Source organism: Camelina sativa, chromosome 17 (assembly GCF_000633955.1).
Source record: "Camelina sativa cultivar DH55 chromosome 17, Cs, whole genome shotgun sequence".
NCBI lineage: Eukaryota > Viridiplantae > Streptophyta > Magnoliopsida > Brassicales > Brassicaceae > Camelina > Camelina sativa.
The window spans coordinates 20,065,587-20,075,971 of record NC_025701.1 but is presented as its reverse complement, the minus strand read 5'-3'; the positions used below and the strand labels follow the sequence as shown (position 1 = coordinate 20,075,971).

The window sequence follows — 10,385 nt, the reverse complement described above, 5'->3', positions numbered from 1 at the left end:
GGGGGGGGGGGGGTTCATAAGTTGATTGGGGTTCATATAAGGGGAGTTCTTAAATTTTTTATGAATTAATTGTGTAGTGTTTGGAATATAAGAACCCATGATCTCTTAGATAAAATTTTCTTTTTTATTGGTAGATTCTTATTTTGGGTCTTTTATTTTTGAAAATATTATTTTTTTTAAAAATTTTAAAATTTTAAATAGAATAGAAGTGGTATAAATATGTAAACATTTAAGTTTTTATAAAATTAAAAAATATTGCATTTTAATTAATTTTCAAACATACAAAACATAAAAGACTAAAATTTTCAAACATACAAAACATAAAGACTATGAAGCGGGAGATTTGATTTCTTCATGAGGTTTATACAAAATTGAACAGAAAAACCCAAAAAAAAAAAAGCAAAACAAAAGCCTAAGTTCACACAAGTTACAATCTATACATGAAAAAACTAGAATTATATTTTCTGTTTCTGAAAAACTTTGAAAACAGAGGTTCTTCATCTGTTTTGTTAAAGATTTGTAAATGAGAAACATATGCAACTAACATGGAGCACATATATTACACAAAATGGTGAGATGGGAAAAGAGGTTATGGTTAGGACCATAAACTGGTATTGCTGTTAAAACTCAAGATGCAACCACCCGTACACTTGTTGCTATTGTCTGCAGTTTCCTCCTGAAGCCTAAACGCATGTGTCCTCAAGTTAAACAAGATAAGCATATTGTTGCTCCTGCTCCACAAGTAGATGATCTTAGAGTTCAAAGGACGCATCACCACCGGAAAATAATCGATACCTAACTCGATCAAAGACGCCAAGCTGACTTCCCAAAAGAGCTGCCACTGATGATTTGGTTGAGATAGACAGGTCACGGCTTCCTGAAGAAAGAGCATGTTGCCTGAGGATGATAAATCAATCAGATAGCTCTCTTATGAACCCCCGATAAACAAGCTCTTACTCACAAACCGACAATGACATGTCTCACGAGCCTTAAATTGACATGAAAGACAGAATCAAAACGATGAAAAGAATAAAGAAGACGTTACATTGTTGTACGTAGTAATGAAAAGAGCTACCTTTGAAATGCTAAGTGGTGATGATGATTAAAGAAGACGTTTAAATTTTGCCCGAGACAAAATGCTGGTTATGTTTAGCCAATAAGATCACAAAAAACAGATCATCAAGATCAAAACTTTTTGTAAGTCCAGTAAAATAAAACAACGAGATCATAACATTAACACACACCCATATCAGAACAGAACCATCAACAACAACACCAAAGAGAAAACATCATTTGCTAATAATATAAGTGAGAAGCTAAGCTTCCTTTACTCATGTAAACATATATAAGCATGTGTTGTCCTTTTTCTGCGCAATAGCCAAACAAGTTCACTAAATTACGGTGAAGCAACCTCCCCAATAACATAACCTGAAAAACATAGGCTAGTGAATGAGTTTTTTAAGTAATTGAAGCAGAGGACAACTTATGGATTGAGTAATAGAGATTTCGGAAATCATGTATCTGCCTCATGTTATATTTTACAAATCTGTCATGTTTCCAAATTTAGTTGTTCTACGGCAAGAATCTATCATATCCTCAAAAAAAACAAAAGCGTAACAATTTAGATATTCACAATAGCAGATCCAACTATACACTCTAAAACATGATACAGATCCCAGCATTCCCCTCCTAATGACCAAAGTAACTATAACAAAAAAAGTCTAGTCCCTCATTAATCAAGAACTTTATCATGAAACTATCTATGATCCAGAGAATTTTTATATCATTTAAAGAACCAGGATCTTGTAGTTAGAGGAAGGAAGGAAGGAGAGAGCAAAAAAACCTGTAAGAATACTCCAAAATGTCATAAGCAGAGATGACATTACTCTTTTTACTAAAACAGGCGCGCTCAAGACCTTGAATTTCGATAATGTCTGAACAGCTACAGCCAAACTTGTATCTGATTTAGTCTCGATGTCTAAATAGAGAGAAACCATAAAGAAATATTAGTCAAAAGAAGTCTAGTCCCTCATTAATCAAGAACTTTATCATGAAACTATCTATGATCCAGAGAATTTTTATATCATTTAAAGAACCAGGATCTTGTAGTTAGAGGAAGGAAGGAAGGAGAGAGCAAAAAAACCTGTAAGAATACTCCAAAATGTCATAAGCAGAGATGACATTACTCTTTTTACTAAAACAGGCGCGCTCAAGACCTTGAATTTCGATAATGTCTGAACAGCTACAGCCAAACTTGTATCTGATTTAGTCTCGATGTCTAAATAGAGAGAAACCATAAAGAAATATTAGTCAAAAGAAGTCTAGTCCCTCATTAATCAAGAACTTTATCATGAAACTATCTATGATCCAGAGAATTTTTATATCATTTAAAGAACCAGGATCTTGTAGTCAGAGGAAGGAAGGAAGGAGAGAGCAAAAAAACCTGTAAGAATACTCCAAAATGTCATAAGCAGAGATGACATTACTCTTTTTACTAAAACAGGCGCGCTCAAGACCTTGAATTTCGATAATGTCTGAACAGCTACAGCCAAACTTGTATCTGATTTAGTCTCGATGTCTAAATAGAGAGAAACCATAAAGAAATATTAGTCAAAAGAAGTCTAGTCCCTCATTAATCAAGAACTTTATCATGAAACTATCTATGATCCAGAGAATTTTTATATCATTTAAAGAACCAGGATCTTGTAGTCAGAGGAAGGAAGGAAGGAGAGAGCAAAAAAACCTGTAAGAATACTCCAAAATGTCATAAGCAGAGATGACATTACTCTTTTTACTAAAACAGGCGCGCTCAAGACCTTGAATTTCGATAGTGTCTGAACAGCTACAGCCAAACTTGTATCTGATTTAGTCTCGATGTCTAAATAGAGAGAAACCACAAAGAAATATTAGCACAACAACAGCTCTTTATCTTTTGATAGGTACATCAGAAGATTTTTCAAGAATAGGACCTAGAAACTGTAACAATCAAGAACTAGTTATGATTCCTTAAATTGAACTGATTCGAGTATTCCAAATTCTGACTTCTAATCACAAATTTGAACTGATTCAAGTATTCCAAATTCTGACTTCTGATCACAAACATCAAATAACCCTAATTTGCGATCCAAAATCATAAAACAATTTTCGATTTCATCAAAAACGTACTGAGAACTCGATCCTTTCTTTCGCGATTCAGTTGCAAATCGCCTTGGCTACTACTCGCCTTCTCTCCATTCCCTTCAATTCCATGTTTTCTGATTTGATTCCATGTCCTTCGATTCGAAACCTTCAATGATTCCAAATTCTTCTCCCGATTCGGGATTCAATCGCAACCGAGAGAGAGAGAGAGAGAGAGAGAGAGGGAGAGAGAAGAAAAATTGTGGTTTACCGATTATTTTGTTTTTTTTGTATTTTTCTCTCGCCCAACCAAATACCGACACGTAGCGCCCCTTAAACCTAGTTTCAGTCTCTTATATAAGGGGAGATCTTACAATTTTTTTTCATTTCTAATTAACTTTTTTTAGCCAAAAGACTAAGGGGGGTGTATTGAATTGGGGATTTTAGGAGATTTGCTGGGATTTTAATATTTTAGAATTTTGGGAGATTTGAGTGTAATTTTAGGAGATTTTGATATTTTGGCAGATTTTTTGAGACTTGGGTTTTGAGATTTAGTGAGATTTGATTATAAATTTTAGGTGATTTTAGAATTAAAAAAGGAAAGAAAAAAAAAACAGCTTGATCACATATGAGCAAACAGCTTTATATAATACATGTTCTCCATCCTCGTACATGCTTGTTCTCCATTTCCACACTAGCCGCAGCCGTTGCATCCTCGTACGTTCTTCTTTTTTTTAAATTAATTGTTATATAAAAACATACGTACGAGATTTGCGTCTTAGTAATTTTGATATATATGAGCAAATAGGCTCACATTTCACTCGATTACACTTTGGTTAATTTAAGAAGAAAAAAAATAGACATGATAGTTAAAAGGAACCAAAGCATTTCTCAATAAAAAGTATTGGATAAAAAATAATAAACCAACAGAAAGAATGAAAACAATCTAATATAAAGCACAATAGTATTGTATCATGATCCCATATTCATAGCATCTGTCCACATGTTTTCCGCTATTGTTGCTCTCCAGTTATTAGCAAGCACTCTTTGTTGGTCTTGAGTACCATGAAGCTGTTCTTCTTCATTATTCCCATCATCAATTCTTTCATCAGCGTCAGTTCCTTCAGCATTTCTAATATCTTCAAACAAGTCTGAACGACATTCTTGACGAAGATAATTATGTAAAACAACACAAGCAAGTACTAACTCTACTTGCGTCTTATATGGAAAGGGTGGTGCATATTTGAAAATGAGAAATCTTGACTTGAAGATGCCGAAAATCCTCTCTACTACGTTTCGTAAGCTAGAGTGACGATGGTTAAACAACTCATTTGCAGTTACAGGATCTTTTCCTTGTCCCCTAAAGTCTTGGAGATGATAGCGAGTACTTCGGAATGGAGCTAAAAATTGACGACGATTGGCGAATCCACAATCAACTAAATAATATTTTCCTACAATTTTAAAGTTATACAAATATAAGTGAGATAACTTAAAAATTAATAACAAAGAATATTAGTTTTATTATAATGTAATGACATACCTTCTGGAACTATTAATTTGTTGGTGTTCCTAGTTAAAGCATCGTTTAGTACCTTTGCGTCGTGAGCTGAACCTTCCCAACCGCTAAGAACGTATGTAAATTCTAAATCAAAATTACATGCAGCTAACACATTTTGCGATAATTGTCCTTTCCGATTACGGTAGCTAGACGAGTCTTGTCCTGTTATCATTGCGGGGATATGAGTTCCATCAATAGCCCCTACACAATCCTAAGGAAAATAGAAACACAAAATTAGCTAGTCATATAGCTTTTTGAAATACTAGAAAACAAGCAGAAGAAAACAATCTCANTTCTTTCATCAGCGTCAGTTCCTTCAGCATTTCTAATATCTTCAAACAAGTCTGAACGACATTCTTGACGAAGATAATTATGTAAAACAACACAAGCAAGTACTAACTCTACTTGCGTCTTATATGGAAAGGGTGGTGCATATTTGAAAATGAGAAATCTTGACTTGAAGATGCCAAAAATCCTCTCTACTACGTTTCGTAAGCTAGAGTGACGATGGTTAAACAACTCATTTGCAGTTACAGGATCTTTTCCTTGTCCCCTAAAGTCTTGGAGATGATAGCGAGTACTTCGGAATGGAGCTAAAAATTGACGACGATTGGCGAATCCACAATCAACTAAATAATATTTTCCTACAATTTAAAAGTTATACAAATATAAGTGAGATAACATAAAAATTAATAACAAAGAATATTAGTTTTATCATAATGTAATGACATACCTTCTGGAACTATTAATTTGTTGGTGTTCCTAGTTAAAGCATCGTGTAGTACCTTTGCATCGTGAGCTGAACCTTCCCAACCGCTAAGAACGTATGTAAATTCTAAATCAAAATTACATGCAGCTAACACATTTTGCGATAATTGTCCTTTCCGATTACGGTAGCTAGACGAGTCTTGTCCTGTTATCATTGCGGGGATATGAGTTCCATCAATAGCCCCCACACAATCCTAAGGAAAATAGAAACACAAAATTAGCTAGTCATATAGCTTTTTGAAATACTAGAAAACAAGCAGAAGAAAACAATCTCATACCTTAAAATAAGGATAAAATCGTGTGCTATCTTTTATTTTTGTAGGCACTGCAAGCCCAGGTTTAGCCATATACTTTGGAGCAAGTGCTTTTAACACCTTCAGAATTGTGTTAAAGCTCTTACTTATTGAAAATCTTGATCTCTGAAATCTAGTTTCAGCTGAAACATATCTTGAATTTTGACCAACGATGAACAAAAATGTGGCAAGCATTTCTTCAACTGAAACATATCTTGTGTCTTTCAAACCCATCTCCAATCTCAAAATAGAGCATAGATTCAAAAATGCTTCTGGGTCCATACGGTACAAACGTCGAAAAGTGTCACGTTTCTCATGAACCAATTGGTATTGTATGTATTCATGTCCAAGTCTTGAAGCTGGCTTTCTTATCTGGCGTGGTATCTGCAGAACGGAATATTGAATCTTCGCAATGATTGACAAAACCAGCATCATGATATCAATATCTAACTTGAAATTTCTCATTCGTCTTTTTTTTTTCTAGCTTGTATCTCTTCGCTTTCATGAACAATGCGATCCATTATCAAAATCCTACACAAAACCATTGACAGAACTCATAAACAAAACATGTATTTTATAGAGAGAAACATCATCATATAGAGAAAGTTTACACATAAACAAGCATGTATATCATCGACTAGAGAACAAGCATGTATTATATAAAGACACAAAGAAGAACAAGCATGTACGAGGATGGAGAAACGTGTATCCTCGTACGTATGTTTTTATATAACAATTAATTAAAAAAAAAAAGAACATACGAGGATGCAACGGCTGCGGCTAGTGTGGAAATGGAGAACAAGCATGTACCAGGATGGAGAACATGTATTATATAAAGACACAAAATCATATAATAATATAACAATGTGGAGATGGAGTGAAGAACTTACGAGCAGCAACAACGGAGGAAGGCGGCGGCTAGTGTGGAGATGGAGAACAAATGAGAGAAGGAAAGAAATCATATATATATATTCACCCTAATATGGTCTTTAGTTTTTTACCCGCCATAATATACGTACGAACCATAATTTACCCGCCATAGGAAAGTAAAAGATGCAAATTTATGATTCTTTTGCAAATTTTGTTTTGGTTAAATATCTCTTGTTCAACTTTCATTCAAGAAACAACAAAAGAGTTGATTATTTTTAAAAGGAAGAAATGTCTTAAATCAAAAATAAAATAAAAAGAGAGCTCATAAGGTATTGCTAATTTGCAAACGAAAAACTATTAAATAAAATAAAAACCCTCTTCAATTTTTGTATCATGCCAAAAATCTGCTGAACTGAATCTTGCACTGTATTCAGTTCATCAACAGCCTTGTTTGTGTTAAGTGCATCAGTTTCAGTTCTAGCCTTCTTTCTTGGAGGTAGCTTTCCCCCTCTTCTTGTCTCTAATGCAGAGAAAACTTCTTGAACAGATGTTTCTTCATATGCTATTTCCTCATCTTCCATTATTTGGTCATGACTTGAATTAGTTGTCCCTTCATGCTCTCTAACGTCATATGTATTTGTATCAATGGCATCACTTAATCCCACAGCATTCCTTCCAGTAGCAGTATTTGATTCAAAAATCATTCGTAAATCTCCAAAATCTTCAAATGAGTCATCACGCAGATTTGTTTTACCTGGATGAGCCTATTTGAAAATAAAAACATTTTAGTAATTTTGATACATATGAGCAACACTACTATGTTCACAAATTCTATGTTATAATTTTGCTTACCTTCAAATAGTCAGCCCATACTTCATCTGGAGCAGTGAATTTCTTCGTTTCAGGGTCCCACCCAAAACCAGAACTAAAACGAAAATGATCTGACAAGCCATTGTACTTATTCTTCAAGATCTTTAACCTATTTTTATACTCCTTGAAGCTTTTGTTAATGCCAAGATTTTGGTTTAGTGTTGGTAACACTCTTGTCTCCACGGTTAATTTGCTGAACTTTCCATTACCACTTCCTTGCTTGTAACCCTGCAGAAGTTTCTGCGAGAAAAACAAGTGTCAGCAAAACCATTCAGACTTAAATTTGTAAAAAGAATAAACAGAGTTATGGCAGCCAATATCAAACAAATGAGAGGTATGCCTACAGTATTAACAACCAATCAGAAGCAGGATAACTGCATCAGTTTCATAATGGTAACTTAAGTCATGTTAGCCTTCTTATAAAAATAAACACCTAGATAACAAAGGATCCAAGTGTTGCTGAATGTCATCTTCAAATACAAATCTTTGGAAATTCAGATCAAATAATAACACAAGTAGGGGGTCAAACTACCTGACAAGGAATTGAAACGAATGAACCACGTTATGGTAGCTAACATCTTCAGCCATGTTATTATCCTGCTGGATCATAAAGCTCATAAAAAAATTTCCTCTACTCATTCCCCCTTTATTTTTAATTCCTGGATTAGTTTACTATGAAGCATTTGCTATCATGGGTTCGTACAAATCTGATCAGAGAGAGGCCTAAACATTTGCTATCATGGGTTCGTATAAAGACATGTTGTTTTTTTTAACACCAATTTGATTTGATTCACGTTTGATGAATTTGATATCATACCATCAAATTAACACCAATTTCATCAAAAAGTGAATCAAATCTGCAGTTTTTTTTTGGGTTTTTTGCAAATTCAAAAGTAGCTAAGAAATTTTAAAGGATTAGGGAAAATAAGCTGTAAGGATTCTCAAGAGGTTAATTACAAAACGATTTGAAGCTTTACTCAAGAATCAAGATACAAGACAGTTTACCTTATCTATTATGAAGTTCCAGATACCATCCATTGATTCCTGCAGAAGATGAACTCGATTACACATCAACAAATTATAGGATTTTTCCAGAGAGAAAGAGAGAAAGAGAGAAAGTGAGAGTTCGACAAAAAAAAAAATTGCTAGTGTGGAAGAAAAGTTGCTAGTGTGAAAAAAATTTGCTAGTGTTAGAAGTCGTTTTTTTTGTAGATCGAAGAAAAGTCTTTTTAAAACAAATATTTTAAAATATCACCTTTAGAGGTGAGATTTTGTAAGCTATAATTTTGAACTAAAAATGTTAGAAAAGTCTTCTAAAATCCCATTCAATAGATTTTTTAAAAGAATTTGTGATTTTTTGAATAACAGTAGATTTGAAGTGAGATTTATAAATTATTGATTGAATAACAAGAGATTGTAAATGATTTTTATAAATTTCACATTCAATAACATAGGATTTCAGATGATTTTAAAAAATCATCAATTAAATAACAGGAGATTTAAGAATATCCCAAAATCTTTTAAAATCCCCAATTCAATACACCCCCCTAAGAATTCTCTTATGAACCCCCGATAAACAAGGTCTAATTAGAAAAGCAAGACGACGAAGTTTCGTAGCAACTTCCTCCCTCATTCATTTTATCTTTTCACGTCGCCCGTGCTCGTACTGACGCAGCTTTTTGTTTTTAAGTCAATAATAATAATATAGCTTAGCTTCGAAGGTGTTCTTTTTGTGTATGCTTATACTTTTGGTTAATTCATTATACCATAGCATATGTAAGATCGGTTTGTAATAGATTTCACAGAGATGAGTTAAGTATTGCTCTTATGGTAACTTTTACGAATCAGTTTTTTAACTACTTACCAAACAAATATAAGATTTAGTGGTTTTTTTTTTCCGAATATGGTTGTCCAAAACAAACTCTAGACTACGTTATTCTGTTATGAATCACACTCTTATTTTGGAGTTTTTTTTTTTACCTATTGGGTTTATGTAGTGTTTTTTTCTTACTTTGTCACTGTCTCCAATATAATACAGCTATTGGGAATGATCCCACATGCAACCCTACTTTCCAATGCTTTATTGTAGCATTATCTTGTACTTTTCTTGTTTTTTTTTTTTTTTTTACCTTTTTGACGTTGATTTGTAATATGATCCAACCATCAAAGTTTCCCTTTATATTCTTTCTACGCGTGTTTTGATGATTCTTTTACATTTTTCTTCAAATTGTTGAATGTTATATAGTACATACTTACAGTACGTGTACCAATATTTGTGATTTGGAAAAAATAACAATGATAACTATGGTTTAATAATACGTTGATCATTTTTTAGATATTATTAGTTTTAAGTTTTTTTTGGTTCTAAGTGATAATTAGACTCATGTATATATGATTGTTGAAAGTTTATCTATAGATCTTGACATATATGGGATAATTAGATCTTGACATATCTTAACGTCGGCATATTTATTATATGTAGAGAAATTGTTAGAAATAATTTTCATAGATACCTCTTATACCATTTTTTTACTATCTTTGTTTTTGTCTATTTTACATAATTATAATATGTTATATTAATTTTTTGATTTTTTTAAATTTGATTTTTCTATTTTAAATTTAAGGTATAATTTTGAAGGTAAAATTTAGTATTTGGAGTTTAGAGTTTATAATAGTCATTTTGTCCCTATCAACTAGTCATTTTATATATAGACTATAGTATTATTGAAAATAGAAAACAAGAGAGAGTATTTTTACAAAAGGGTATGGAAAAAGGTTTTTTTTGACTGAAAAATTAATAACCGTTTATTTATATATTTTAAATTTTAAGTTTTTGCTAGAAAATTTTTAAAAAATTATTTTTCTATATTATATATAGTATTTGTTAGGTTTTGAAATTCTGATTTAAA

At 32.7% G+C, this 10,385-nt stretch overlaps 1 protein-coding gene across 1 annotated transcript; it reads right to left on the bottom strand.

Moving 5' to 3' along the window:
* Nucleotides 6,990-8,696, bottom strand: LOC104757716 (uncharacterized protein At2g29880-like; the record flags this gene model as incomplete). The annotated part of the gene is given in 3 exon segments (XM_010480479.2): nucleotides 6,990-7,370; nucleotides 7,459-7,716; nucleotides 8,482-8,696. Coding segments are annotated over 3 exon segments (705 nt in total), but the record flags the coding sequence as incomplete, so codon positions are not given.